The sequence below is a fragment of the Culex pipiens genome, chromosome 2, assembly GCF_016801865.2.
Source record: "Culex pipiens pallens isolate TS chromosome 2, TS_CPP_V2, whole genome shotgun sequence".
Lineage (NCBI taxonomy): Eukaryota > Metazoa > Arthropoda > Insecta > Diptera > Culicidae > Culex > Culex pipiens.
The window spans coordinates 156,998,873-157,013,325 of NC_068938.1; the positions used below are offsets into that span (position 1 = coordinate 156,998,873).

At 36.0% G+C, this 14,453-nt stretch overlaps 1 protein-coding gene across 2 annotated transcripts; it reads right to left on the bottom strand.

Moving 5' to 3' along the window:
* Positions 1 to 9,291: 9,291 nt before the first annotated feature.
* On the bottom strand, positions 9,292 to 14,370 carry LOC120414222 (uncharacterized). Of its 2 annotated transcripts, none has more exons than XM_039575331.2 (4): positions 14,143 to 14,370; positions 13,690 to 14,088; positions 9,697 to 9,827; positions 9,292 to 9,601 (listed from the first exon to the last, which is right to left on the bottom strand). In XM_039575331.2, exons 1-4 carry the CDS (start codon positions 14,272 to 14,274, stop codon positions 9,421 to 9,423), a joined length of 843 nt encoding a protein of 280 aa, XP_039431265.1. In that variant the 5' UTR covers positions 14,275 to 14,370; the 3' UTR covers positions 9,292 to 9,420. The 2 variants fall into 2 exon arrangements, with proteins under 2 accessions (XP_039431265.1, XP_039431266.1); XM_039575332.2 differs by having other exon boundaries at positions 13,690 to 14,073; positions 14,143 to 14,369.
* Positions 14,371 to 14,453: the final 83 nt, after the last annotated feature.

The window sequence follows — 14,453 nt, forward strand, 5'->3', positions numbered from 1 at the left end:
CATCAATCGGAAGATCGCAAGAAAAGCTTTCAAATGAAGGTATAAGCAAATCATTATGTTCAATTATCGATTTTTCATGAGTTGTTGAACATTGGCCGATCTGTAAACTGTTCCGAATATGAGGGATGACTGTACATTAGGGTGGCTCGACATGATCGAATTTTCAGAACAGGCATTTTCCGGTCCCATTTGGGCCCTCAAACAACCCCCCAAAATTTGGGAGCGATTGGGTTTGACCCGGCTTTCCGCAAAACGATTCAAATTTGTATGGAAAATTGTATGGGCAACCCCTCTTTTTTACATTTTAATTTTTATCATTTTCATTTTTCACTCAATTTAAAAACTAACACCGTAGCCCTGAATGTCCTCTAAAACTTTCCCGATGAAAGTATGGTCCTATCTTGCTTCTGGAAAAAGATACAGAGTTTTTAAAAGAGGCATTTCAAAATAAGTGCTGAAAATTATATTTTTGCAATTCCGTCGTGAAACTACTTACTTTTCCTGTCATTCTTGAACGACGAAATAGCCTACTTTTCTGTACCAAAAATTACAGAATCGAATAGCAACACTTTTCCAAATAAATGCTGAAAAGTTCTACTTTTCAGCACTCAAATGGGTGCTGAAAAGTTGAACTTTTCAGCACTTGTTTCGAAAAGTAACACTTTTCAACATTTTTTTGATTTAAACGATTTATTGACAAAATACATGAAAATTTGACATAAAATTTCACTCAGTGTGTGTTTTTTGGAATTGCAAAAAATGTTGTATGGAACTCGTTGCAAAACTTGATTTTTTCAGCACTCTTCGTATTTATCCAACTCGGTGAACCTCGTTGGATAAATGTACGACTCGTGCTGAAAAAATCCTCTTTTTGCAACTTGTTGCATAAACTACTATTCTTGCCAACACTGCCAGTACTTCGGTAGATATTTCGAAATCCTATGAGCAATTCTCTACGAAATCGGTCTTTTTTCTTCAATTTTAATATTTGTATTTTTTAATCCGACTGAAACTTTTTTGGTGCCTTCGGTATGCCCAAAGAAGCCATTTTGCATCATTAGTTTGTCCATATAATTTTCCATACAAATTTGGCAGCTGTCCATACAAAAATGATGTATGAAAATTCAAAAATCTGTATCTTTTGAAGGAATTTTTTGATCGATTTGGTGTCTTCGGCAAAGTTGTAGGTATGGATACGGACTACACTGGAAAAAAATAATACACGGTAAAAAAAATTTGGTGATTTTTTTATTTAACTTTTTAACACTAAAACTTGATTTGCAAAAAAACACTATTTTTATTTTTTTTTTATTTTTTGATATGTTTTAGAGGACATAAAATGCCAACTTTTCAGAAATTTCCAGGTTGTGCAAAAAATCATTGACCGAGTTATGAATTTTTGAATCAATACTGATTTTTTCAAAAAATCGAAATTTTGGTCGCAAAAATTTTTCAACTTCATTTTTTGATGTAAAATTGAATTTGCAATCAAAAAGTACTTTAGTGAAATTTTGATAAAGTGCACCGTTTTCAAGTTATAGCCATTTTTATGTAACTTTTTTCGAAATAGTCGCAGTTTTTCATTTTTTAAAATTAGTGCACATGTTTGTCCACTTTTGAAAAAAATATTTTTGAAAAGCTGAGAAAATTCTCTATATTTTGCATCTTCGGACTTTGTTGATACGACCTTTAGTTGCTGAGATATTGCAATGCAAAGGTTTAAAAACAGGAAAATTGATGTTTTCTAAGTCTCACCCAAACAACCCACCATTTTTTAATGTCGATATCTCAGCAACTAATGGTCCGATTTTCAATGTTAAAATATAAAACATTTGTGAAATTTTCCGATCTTTTCAAAAAAAATATTTTCGAAATTTTCAAATCAAGACTAACATTTTAAAAGGGCGTAATATTCAATGTTTGGCCTTTTTGAAATGTTAGTCTTGATTTGAAAATTTTGAAAATATTGTTTTCGAAAAGATCGGAAAATTTCACAAATGTTTCATATTTTAACATTGAAAATCGGACCATTAGTTGCTGAGATATCGACATTGAAAAATGGTGGGCTGTTTGGGTGAGACTTAGAAAACATAAATTTTCCTGTTTTTAAACCTTTGCATGGCAATATCTCAGCAACTAAAGGTCGTATCAACAAAGTCCGATGAAGCAAAATATAGAGAATTTTCTCAGCTTTTCAAAAATATTTTTTTCAAAAGTGGGCAAACATGTGCACTAATTTTAAAAAATGAAAAACTGCGACTATTTTGAAAAAAGATACATAAAAATGGCTATAACTTGAAAACGGTGCACTTTATCAAAATTTCACTAAAGTACTTTTTGATTGCAAATTCAATTTTACATCTAAAAATGAAGTTGAAAAATTTTTGCGACCAAAATTTCGATTTTTTGAAAAAATCAGTATTGATTAAAAAATTCATAACTCGGTCAATGATTTTTTGCACAACCTTGAAATTTCTGAAAAGTTGGCATTTTATGTCCTCTAAAACATATCAAAAATTAAAAAAAATTAAAAATAGTGTTTTTTTGCAAATCAAGTTTTAGTGTTAAAAAGTTAAATAAAAAAATCACCAAATTTTTTTTACCGTGTATTATTTTTTTCCAGTGTAGTCCGTATCCATACCTACAACTTTGCCGAAGACACCAAATCGTTAAAAAAATTCCTTCAAAAGATACAGATTTTTGAATTTTCAAACATCATTTTTGTATGGACAGCTGAAAAATTTGTATGGAAAATTATATGGACAAACTAATGATGCAAAATGGCTTCTTTGGGCATACCGAAGGCACCAAAAAAGTTTCAGTCGGATTAAAAAATACAAAAAAATCGAATGACCGAAATCCTAGAGAACTGCTCCTATATTTTAACATAATAAGGAAGTCACCTAGCAAAAGGGAGCGGCCTTGGCTGACTGGTTACGGTGTTCGCTTTGTAAGCGAATGGTTCTGGGTTTGATGCCCATCTGCTCCCAACGAGAAAGTTAAGCTAAGAACAAGATTGTCCGTTCGACGCAGTGGTGAACGCAGAACGCTGTGCCAGTTCGATTTTTCCATCAACTGTCAGTCGAACAATCTGCAGGGGTTGCTTTGTTCAATGGTCGATGACTGGCAGGCTATGATGACAGGCGCAAAATTTTGCGTTCGCGTTCAGGCCTGACGGACAATCTTGTTCTTACCTTTAAGAACACACATAAATTTGAAATGATGAATATGAACGAAAAATCAAAGTGGCTCGAGGCGACGGGGTTCGATCCCTCGTCCTTTGGGTTGGTATTCAAAAATGCTAACCACTAGGCCATGACGACTTGATGAGCTTAGACTGGAATTAGGAATACTGTTACAGAGAGCGAGTTGTGGCGCTATAACCACGGCAAATAGTGTCCAGGGCATTCGTGGAAATACAGTGTCCCATCCCAGAGGGTCCCGGAGTACCAAACCTTCTTAGCATGGTGCTCCCAACGAATACAACCAAAATCTCGGAGCGTATGGTGGTGTGTCCCCACGCTTCTTCCTCCCCTGTCGATTCAGAATTGTGTTGTTGTTCGAACACTCAGTGCTCAAACTCAACCCAATTACGAGTCATCTATGCGATACGGCTTTACGCAGTAGGCCTGGCCGCTATAACGCTTGTGATGTTTCAATGCATTCCGATGCAATGGCGCACTACAAATGTTAATAAATGACAAGAAGAGTGCTAGGCGTCATCTAACCTAAGGCACTCTCCAGGATCCCTTCGAAAGATTGGCTGCGCTAGGGTCTGATTAGATTAGATTAGATTAGATTAGATTAGATAATAAGGAAGTCACCAAGCAAAATGGTGTCTTAGAAAAAGTTGTTGTATATGAATGTGGCTTTTATTTAAAACTATTGACATGCAGGGTGACACACCTACACGGTGTCAACCAAGCCCTAACTTCTACTAGTGACTTATTCGAAGAAATTTTGACATGGTTGGAAGACAGGGTGGCACATCTACAACAACCCATTTCTCGTTTCTATTTAAGACCTTTTGATTTGGGCGAAAAAGAGCACAAATCGCAAAAGGAACAAAATAACGTAAAAAGTCAATTTTCTACATTAAATTTCCTGAGGAATCGATTGCGTATGATAAAAAACAGTTTCTGATCTAGCAAATTTAATTTTACATGAAAAATGAGGTAAACAAATTTTAAGTACTTTCTGAATAACTTAAAACATGCGGGGTTTTGTCACCTAAAACATAAAAAAAATCAAAGATTAAAGATACGGATGTTGGGAAGCAGATTTTTTGTAAAAAAAAAAAAGTTAATTAAAAAATCACCAATTTTTGTCCATGTTTCTATTTTTTCGGAATAGTCTTCATCAATCTACAACTTTACCCAAGACACCAAATCAATAAAAAAAATCTTGAAAAGTTACAGATTTTTGAATATTTACGTACCATTTTTGTATGAACAGCTGCCAAAATTGTTTGGTATAATTGTATAGGTGAACCAATAACACAAAATGGCTACTTTAAAAAGCCTCCACAAAGTTTCAGTCAAATCGGCCGATTTTGTAGAGATTGCTCAAATGTCCTGAACATTTCTACAGAAAAAATCCATTATTCAGCTTCCTTTTATTTTATAGATCAATTTACAGAAAAAATACAACTTATCAGAAAGTTGCCAAACTAGCATCTTAACCTTCTTACCGTGTTTTTATCATGTGCAATCGATTCCCCAGAAAATTTTACGTGAAAAAATGACTTTTGACGAATTTTTGTTCCGCCTCCTTTTGCGTGGCAGGCCTAATTTGCGATTTGTGGTGGGTCTCGTGGCGCAGGGGTAGCGGCTTCGGCTGCCGATCCCGATGATGCTATGAGACGCGGGTTCGATTCCCGCCTTATCCACTGAGCTTCTATCGGATGGTGAAGTAAAACGTCGGTCCCGGTTTCTCCTGTCTCGTCAGAGGCGCTGGAGCAGAAATCCCACGTTAGAGGAAGGCCATGCCCCGGGGGGCGTAGTGCCAATAGTTTCGTTTTTCGTTTTTTTCCCTTTTTCGCCCACTTTACAGTGGTCAAAATGGTCTTAAATAGAAACGAGAAATGGGTTGACACCCTGTCTTCCAACCATGTCAAAATTTCTTCAAATAAGTAGCTTAACAACTTTTCCTGAGACACCAACGCTTTAAGAGGTCACTGGTAGAAGTTAGAGCTTGGTTGACACCCTGTAGGTGTGTCATCCTGCATGTCAATAGTTTTAAATAAAAGCCACATTCATATACAACAACTTTTCCTAAGACACCATTTTCCTAGGTGACTGCCTTATTATGTTAAAAAATAGGATTTCAAAATATCTACCGAAGTACTGGCAGTGTTGGCAAGAAATATAATTTTCAGCACTTATTTGAAATGCCTCTTTCAAAAACTCTGTATCTTTTTCCAGAAGCAAGATAGGACCATACTTTCTTCGGGAAAGTTTTAGAGGACAATCAGGGCTATACTTTTACGGTGTTAGTTTTTAAATTGAGTGAAAAATGAAAATGATAAAAATTAGAGGTGGGCAAAAAAAGAGCGAACCGCTCAAAGAGCCGGTTCACTGAAAAGAGCGAACGAACCGTGGCTCACAAAAAATGAACCGCGGTTCTTTTTCAAACTCCGGTCTTTTGAAAGAATCGTTTCAATATGGCATGATTTTTGTTATAAATATAATTTATTGAATTTCCAAAAAATGTAGTATTAAATTTGTTTTTGATGATTGAAAATGCAATTTCAAAAATTTCAATGCGTATAAAAAATTATACCAAAAGTAAATGATCTTCTAAACAAACTTTTCATTTTAAAACTGAGTGTACATTAAAGTAATACCGGAATACAAATTTGAGCACTTCAAATAGCATAATTTGTCAAATATTAACAAAAATCTACTGAATATTTGAGAGATTTTGGAAAAAAAAATATCATTTTCTGCGATTAAACTTTAACGTTCATAGACTTTATCTATTAAATCAGAATGTAGAGAAGAGTTCACATAATATTTTCTCCAAATAAAATATCAGCATTAGTTCAATTCAGAATACGTAATTACGCAGAAATAAACGCAATTTTAAAATGAATAGCAATTTTTCCAGCATTCTAGATTTAAGTTTGCATGCCATTCAATTACTCGAATGTTCAGTTTTGAGTAGAAATCTTGACAAAGAGACCACCAAGACCTATGGTTTTCAAGGACATCTTCTCGTTTTAAGTTTTTTTTTAATAAAATATGGCCGATACAAATATATTTGAAAGTTTATGTCACCCCTTCCCTTCAAAATCAGTCCGAAAATCAAGGGGCAAAACAATATTATTTTTTCAAAAAACATTCAAATTTCAATGGAAATAGAAGTCTTATCAACTGAAAACAAAAGTTTATTATTCGGCTTAAAAAAAATCATCATACTTCGATATTTTGAAAACTAATGAATGCAACACAACTGGGGATGTGTTATTTTTTCCGACTTTGGTCAGAGTTGAGGGACATAAACCTCAAAAAATATTTGGTAGGCCTAATTTATAGAAGTCCAATAAGAAATAACTTACAAAATCACACGATTCTTGAAAAAAAACCCTTTCCATCCAAATTTTGAAAAAGAGCGAAAGAGCCGTTCAAAAGAGCGGCTCTTTTTAAAGAGCGAACGAAAATGAGCGGCTCCTAAAAAAGAGCGGTTTTGCCCACCTCTAATAAAAATTAAAATGTAAAAAGAGGGGTTTTCCATACAAATTTCCATACAAATTTGAATCGTTTTGCGGAAAGCCGGGTCAAACCCAATCGCTCCTAAATTTGGGGGGGTTGTTTGGGGGCCCAAATGGGACCGGAAAATGCCTGTTCTGATTGAATTAGTCGATTTTAAAATTTTCCCATACAACTTCAAGCCACCCTACTGTACATCGATTAAAACTTTTAATACAAACACTCATTTCAGAATACCTACATCAGTTGGCTAGCGCGCATCCTGGAGATCGTCGAGAAAAATGCAAGAATAACATAAAAGCGTCACACTCACACATGAAACGCAACAGGAGAAAAAAAACAAAGAAGGCCCACCACCAAGTGTGTGTGGAGCAGCTGTTCTTTTTTTCCCCAGGTTTGACGTCGATAAAGCAGTTTATTTTTGTTCGAACTTTCTGTGAGGTATTAATTCAGCATCACTGTGCGCCACTTGAAACATTTCTCAAGGGAAAAGTGCTAATTTAATATTTTTTTTTAATGTTAATGCTGATTTAATGCTGTATTTAGTGCCTACCGGTTACTTGGGCAATTTATTGAATTCACTGAAATTTTCAACCGATAAACAAAATGCTCATGGTCACATCACTGCCACTCGTGAATCCTGACCTCATACCCATCTACTAACCCCCTCAAAACTCATGTGATACTTTGTCGGAGAAACAGTCGATTGGGCGGTCTCTATCACTCAAGTATCGGACTAACATTCCCATCCACTTCCCCGTGACCCTACCACTGGTCGTGGCCGGCGCCGGTATTGATCAGCATGATAGGGGCCTTTGAGAAGTTGCGAAGCGAGGAAAGATAGCACCCACTCATCTTCCACGGCTCGTGGATGTTACTTCTGTAGGTCCTGGTCAATAACGGAGTAGCAACTGCGGGTGGGCACCTATGCTTTACCGGTTACTTGGGCAATTTATTGAATTCACTGAAATAATATAGTGAAAGTTTCACAAAGATATTTTAAGATTAAAATGAGTGACATACGATTTTGAAATTTTTTCTTTATTTAGTGATGAGAAAATTATACGCTGGTTTTGCAAATGTTGCTTTTTGAGTCATATTTGACCCATCAGGTCTGAATGGGTTAATCTGGAAACGATGCTAAACGTCAAGTGAACTGTCAAACTTTTCGAGCGTTCAGGGTGCCACAACATCTCAAGATTGGGTGGATTAAATTGGCTGAAATTTGCAGTGAAGACTCCCAAGCACGGATGGAACAATCGCAAAAAAATCAAAAAATTGAACAATGCTCAAAACCCCTTCGGAACCCCTTACAACAGTTTCAAAGTGATCTGTGGAGCAAATGTTGCAGTCAGAAAGTGTTGAGGTGAAAATTATGTATCTACACTCTGAAACTCGCATCTACGCATTGAAGTCCATCTGGATGGTGCTGAAATTTCGTTTGAGCTTAGGCTTAGCATTCTGAATTTTGCATTTTTTTTGAAGCTTTGAATGTTCAGTGGATTTGTTTAGTTAATAATCACTTAACAAGCAACTATTTTCAATAATTGATATGTTGCTGGGAATAAATAAATGTAAATCGTAAAATGCAGCTTGCTTTCATATTTGTAAAGCCTTTGCATGAAAAACCAGCAAAACAAATCTAAACAAAAGTAAACTTGTAAATTCCAGCGAAAACCCAACTCAAAGCATTTTACCTCCACATCGTGCCCAGGCAAAACCAATCTAAAGCACCGTCCTCAGAATGTATCGGAAGTGTGTGTATATTTTATGATGCATTTCCCTGTCGGCGTCCCCAAACACAAACACATCCATTTCTGCTCCCCCATCCGGGGTGGACAAATAATTCAATTTTGGAGGCTCCATCGTCGTCATCGTCGTCACACGCAATCCAGGGCCCCAAGGATGCGTTCACATTTGTTAGTGAGTGAGTGTGTTTTTACGTCACATACGCTCTGGAATTCAGGTGGAGGAAATTCGTTTGTGTGTGAAGCTGGAAAATTGACGGAAATTGAATCATGTTCGATTCAGGCCAAACAAAGTGCATTCATTATGTAGGAATGCCGTTCGGGGGGAAAAGTTTCAATTGGAAAGGTTTAGGTCGGAAATATGCAGGCCAAGGGCAGTTTTTTATGATTTGGAAAAGATCGTGCAATACTGAATAGTATTAAAATTGCAATCGGAAATCAGCCATTCAAATTTGGCTGGTCGTGAACTTTTGACGTCAAATTTGAATTGAATCGAAGTTGGGAAGAAACCTTCGGATAATCGTACTTCAGATAATTGAAACATTTGATAAAAGAGGCTTCTGGATTGTAACATTATCCCTTGACATTATTTAACACATAAAAAAAATGTGCGTGCAAAATTAAAATGATACAAATTTTAAAAATGTATGCCAGGTCAAAATGCAAATTATAGTTGCACAGCTCAAGCTTCGAGCACCCTCCATCCAGGTTGGCAAAAACACAAACCGGATACGGTCTCATTAGCACTCATCCATCAAAACATGGCCAAAACAGGACGGTGTCCGTCCCGGCACCGCTCACACGCCACGCCAACCCATCAAGATCACCATCAATTCAATTAATACAATTTATTCAATAAATGCAAACAGGACACACACGCACCACCATAAACACACACACACACACTCACACTGAGCCAAAATGGTTGAGGTCCTCAAAGTGGGGGTTGGAGCGAGTTTCGTTCAGGCCAATCCCTTGCTGGTCGTCGTCGTTGTCGCCGTCGGCTTGAGCTGGGTCGCGTGCACCCGGATGTGGGTGTGGGGCACTTCCGGTTTGACCACCGGCTTTTTAGCGTTGTCCACCAGATGTTTGTACGGCACCGACCAGATGCACTCCATGCCGGCCCGTTGCGCTAATCGGGAGCTGAAAAGTCGACGTCGGCCAAAAGCAAAAAAAAAAACATCGATGTTATCGGCGGGCCAACAAACTGAGGCTGGTCTGGGGCAACACCAACTTACCTGTACTCGCTGGTGCAGTCCATCCGAGCCACCTCGAAGCCCAAATCACGTGCCAGGTTGAGCGAGTGGACCGTTAATTGATATCCGATGCCCTGGCCTTGGGCCTCGCGTGCCGTCGCCAGGATTGCGATCTGCGAGGGAAGGGAGGGATCAATGCAAAAGAAGGAGGGAGGTGAAATTAGGGTCGTGAACCTTGAGCTAGCTAGAGGAAGCGTCGGTCTGCCAATATAAACTTGATTATATGTAATTAATTAAATATCCTGCCTAAAATTGCATATTCTTAATATTTTTAACAACAAAAAACCAAAGATGAAATTTCCCATGGCTATTTCATGATAAAATTGATATCAAATAATTTTAGAAAACGCTTCTGAAAAAAATAAAAAAAATAAAACCACAGGATGTTTAAATCATTAAATTATACTGAACCAAAAAGGTATTTCGACTAAAATGATTTTGGTGAAACTCATAGAAAGCGTAATTTTGGTTTTTGTTTTTTTTTTTTTTAATTATTTTTTTTTAGGGTTACCCGATCCTGGGCAGACGGTAATAACAAAATTTACAAATTTACAAACAAATATTGTTAAAATAACATAAAATGTTATGGAATCTTCTTGAAAAATCCATTTTTGCATAAGAGTTTAATAACAGTTTATGTTATCATAACAAAATGTGTTATTGGCCTGATATTTGTTGAAAGCCAAAACAACTTTTGAATATCATTTTTTGTTATGGAAGAATACCTCCAACTGTTATTGGGATGATCGTTGTTAAAATAACAAAAAATAATAACAAAGATTTGCTCGAAGAATAAATATAACTGTTATTACAATAATAATAAAAAAAAAGTAAATCTTTCCCAGTTCCTGAGGGGAACACCCTTGCAGAGTATCGGGGCCGGCATTTACAAAGCGGATTCAGTGGCAGTGTCATTCTCAACTTAATGTTAACATGTTAAGGTTAATGTTAACATTCCATAGGTCGCCTCCCTAAGGTGTCGTGATAAGGTCCGGTTTGTGACGATACACTACCTTCCCTTTACTAAGCAATCGATTCCAGAAGGGAAAAGATCACCAGTTGTGTTGGTCCGAGCCGGGATTTGAACCCCGATCTACCGCTTACGAGGCGGAAGCGTTACCACTGGGCTACGTGGCTCGGTCAATCCAAAAACAATCCAATAACAAAAAAATCATAACGACGAATAACAAATCTTGTTATAAATAACATAAAATGTTATTCGACTAGTATTTTTAAATATCAAAAAATGTTATTCCCAAGTTATTTCCGTCTGCTCGGGATATGCTTAAAAAATTTTTGTCCGTGTTGATACTTCGAAATTATTCAGAAACTGCTGTCCCTATTCAGAATGTAGTCCCGATTCGCCCTAGTTGACGGTATTAAACAAATCTGTAGAAAAATAATTGAGCTGTTCTCATTCTGTCAATAAAAAAAAATATGAAAAAAATGTCATTCCATTAATCTTGAAAAATACATTCATCTATTAATAGTCATCAGAAATTTGGAATTTGGTACCGCATTAGTTACATCAAAAGACTGTTTTCCGGTGGCATTTCATAGAGAATAGTCCAAGGGGTTCGATGTACATAATATATTAACCCTCAAATGCCCCTTGGACATTGGAGCAATCCTCCACGAAACACAAAATTGGAATATTGGAAACATTGTATTTCATTTGACCATTTTCCAGGACAAAAACGACGAACGATTTTTTTCCTTTCATTAAAAAAAATATTTCTCGGAAAAATACTCAAAATTTTTGTTATTGCACTATGAGAAAAGAATGATCGGATTTTTTCAAGCATTTCCAAAGAAATAACACATATTCTTGGAAATACAAATAACCTTTTCCCAACACTACGTTTTTTGGAAAAAAAAAAACTCAATGTTTTAGTTTTTTTACAATATGGGTATCAAATGTTCGTGAATGTTACATTTCAACAATTATAACAGAATTTTTGAAAATGCTATAAAAAAATCACAAACAAAAATAACTGTAAAAAACACAAAATCAGATTTTCACAATATTTGTATCAATATTTTTATCAAATGAATTTTTGACACATTTCAATAGTTATTATTTTTATTTTTATTTATTTTTTTGAAAAAGGTACTAAAAATATGATGTTTTGACAATTTACAATTCATAAGATCAAGATTTTGTCATACATTCCCATTATTATTATTTTTTTTGAAAATAAACAAAATTTTCACAAAACTACGTATTTTTGAAAAAAATACGGAAAATTTGTTTGTTTTACTTTTTTGGGAGTACATGAAGTTTGCACAAACTTACGTATTTTCGAAAAAAAAAAACACAGTAAAATTCAATTTTGACATTATTTGTATCAAATGATCTGAAACTTTTCTTACAATTCGATAGTCATTTTTTTAAATACTCTAAATTTCATTAAAAAAATAATTCTCATATTATGGGTACCAAATGGTTGGAAATTTTTCATGTGCTCTCCAGTCTCGATTATCCAAAGTTCGATTATCTAATGATTTGTTACTAACAAAATGCTTGAAAATAGGCCGTTTGATACCTTTACTGCAATAACTTAAATTATTAGTGTTTTTTGAAACTACGTAGTTTTGTGAAAATTTAAAATAACCCTCAAAGTACCCCCAAAAAAATTATATAACTTTTGAAAGTTATGCAAAATTCTCGATCATTTGATACCCATATCGTAAATTCTAAAATTCTGAGAATTTTTCAGAAGGTAAATAATTTTGTTAAAATTTTGAGTATTATAAAATGTATCATAACTATCGGAATGTATGAAAACATTTGATACCCATATTTTAAAAATCCTTTTTTCTTAAAGAGCAGTTCTCTCAGATTTCGGTCATTCGATTTTTTTTTTTTTTTGGTATTTTTTAATCCGACTGAAACTTTTTTTGTGCCTTCGGTATGCCCAAAGGAGTCATTTTGCATCATAAGTTTGTCCATATAGTTTTCCATACAAATTTGGCAGCTGTCCATACAAAAACGATATATGAAAATTCAAAGTTCTGTACCTTTTGAAGGAATTTTCTTATCGATTTGGTGTCTTCGGCAAAGTTGTAGGTATGGATATGAACTACACTGAAAAAAAACGATACATGGTAAAAAAAATTGGTGATTGTTTATTTAACTTTTTGTTACTAAACCTTGATTTGCAAAAAAACACTATTTTCATTTTTTTTTTTTCATTTTTTTATACGTTTTAGAGGACATCAAATGCCAACTTTTCAGAAATTTCCAGGTTGTGCAAAAAATCTTAGACCGAGTTATAAATTTTTTTATCAATACTGATTTTTTCAAAAAATCGAAAAATTGGTCGCAAAATTTTTCAACTTCATTTTTCGATGTAAAATCAAATTTGCAATCAAAAAGTACTTTAGTGAAATTTTCATTAAGTGCACCGTTTTCAAGTTAAGGCCATTTTAGGTAACTTTTTTCAAAATAGTAGCAGTTTTTCATTTTTTTTTTAATTAGTGCACATGTTTGCCCACTTTCGAAAAACATTTTTGAAAAGCTGAGAAAATTCTCTATATGTCCACGCTCCATACAAAAAAAGATTTGTTTTGAATGGAAATTGTTCACGAAGGGGAGAGGGGTTTGAGATTTCAAAAAAAGTTTCCCCGTGGTTTATGGATGGCCTCTAAGGCTGTTACAAATATTATCAAAAGTTTTTGTCACATTTTTAACATATTTGTTACAAAAAAAATCTTACAGATAACAAATAAAGCTAAATTATAAAAAGCACTCATAGTAAAATGAAAACAGAGTAAAGATCAAGAAAACTTATTAGAATGTGCAAACATATAACCATCAACCAGCTAAAATGCCCGTTGAAATCAAATCGCACATTCACGCGGCAAGACACGCTCTAGCGGCCAATAGTGGAACCATCGTTCCCCACAACATTTTCTGCGCATGCGAGCTTTCGTACAGTGAGTCACACAAGTGTTGATACCACGTCCACCTACCTCAAAGATGCAATCGGTGTTGTACTTTTCGTGCAGCTTTGGCTCGGTGGACACGATCGACCAGATGTAGAACAGCTTCCGCAGCGAGTCACACTTGACGCTGTCCGCCTTGTGCTTTAGCAGGTCCCCGTCCCAGACGCAGTTCCGCTGGTTCACCGCCACACCCACGATCCGGTTGTCCTTGTTTTCGACCGCAATCATCGTGAACCCGTCCTTGAGGTGGTCGCAGAGGCGGGACTCCAGGCAAGGGTTCGCCATCGATTTGGTGACCTTGAGGCTTTTGAGCAGCGGTTCCTGGCAGTAGAAATGCTCCCGGATGAAGTGCATTATGTGCGGATCGTCCTGGGCCTTGGCCAACCGGATGGTGAACGGGCGCGGGATGGACTGTTTGGCGAGAAACTGTGCGTTCGTTAGCTGTCAAAATGATTACGGAATTTCGGTTCCCAAACTCACCGAAAGGGTGAAAACGCCCTTGTTTCGGACCGACGGGGACGTCTCGGGCCACACCAGGCTCAGGACGCCACGCTTGAGGTGTTCGCCAGCGTTCGATAGTTTTGCGCCGGCGAATTTAAGCGATCGAAACATTACGCCGCGTTGATGTTCTAGGATGTTTGGTGGCAAAAACTATCTGTCAAACTCACGGCCTTTCCCAGCACGGGAAGTGTTCACTTCGATCGTTTGGCTGCTAAGATTATTAATTTCTTAGTAAATAATATTGTTTGGCACTGAAACGATTGAGTTTGGGACATGATTGTACAAACTTT

Coding starts and splice junctions, on each gene's coding strand:
- LOC120414222 (XM_039575331.2), bottom strand. CDS start 14,274: ATGTTTCGATCGCTTAAATTCGCCGGCGCAAAACTATCGAACGCTGGC. Junction 9,828..13,689: donor ACACCGATTGCATCTTTGAG/GTAGGTGGACGT, acceptor CTTCCCTCGCAG/ATCGCAATCCTGGCGACGGC. Junction 9,602..9,696: donor GACTGCACCAGCGAGTACAG/GTAAGTTGGTGT, acceptor TCGACTTTTCAG/CTCCCGATTAGCGCAACGGG.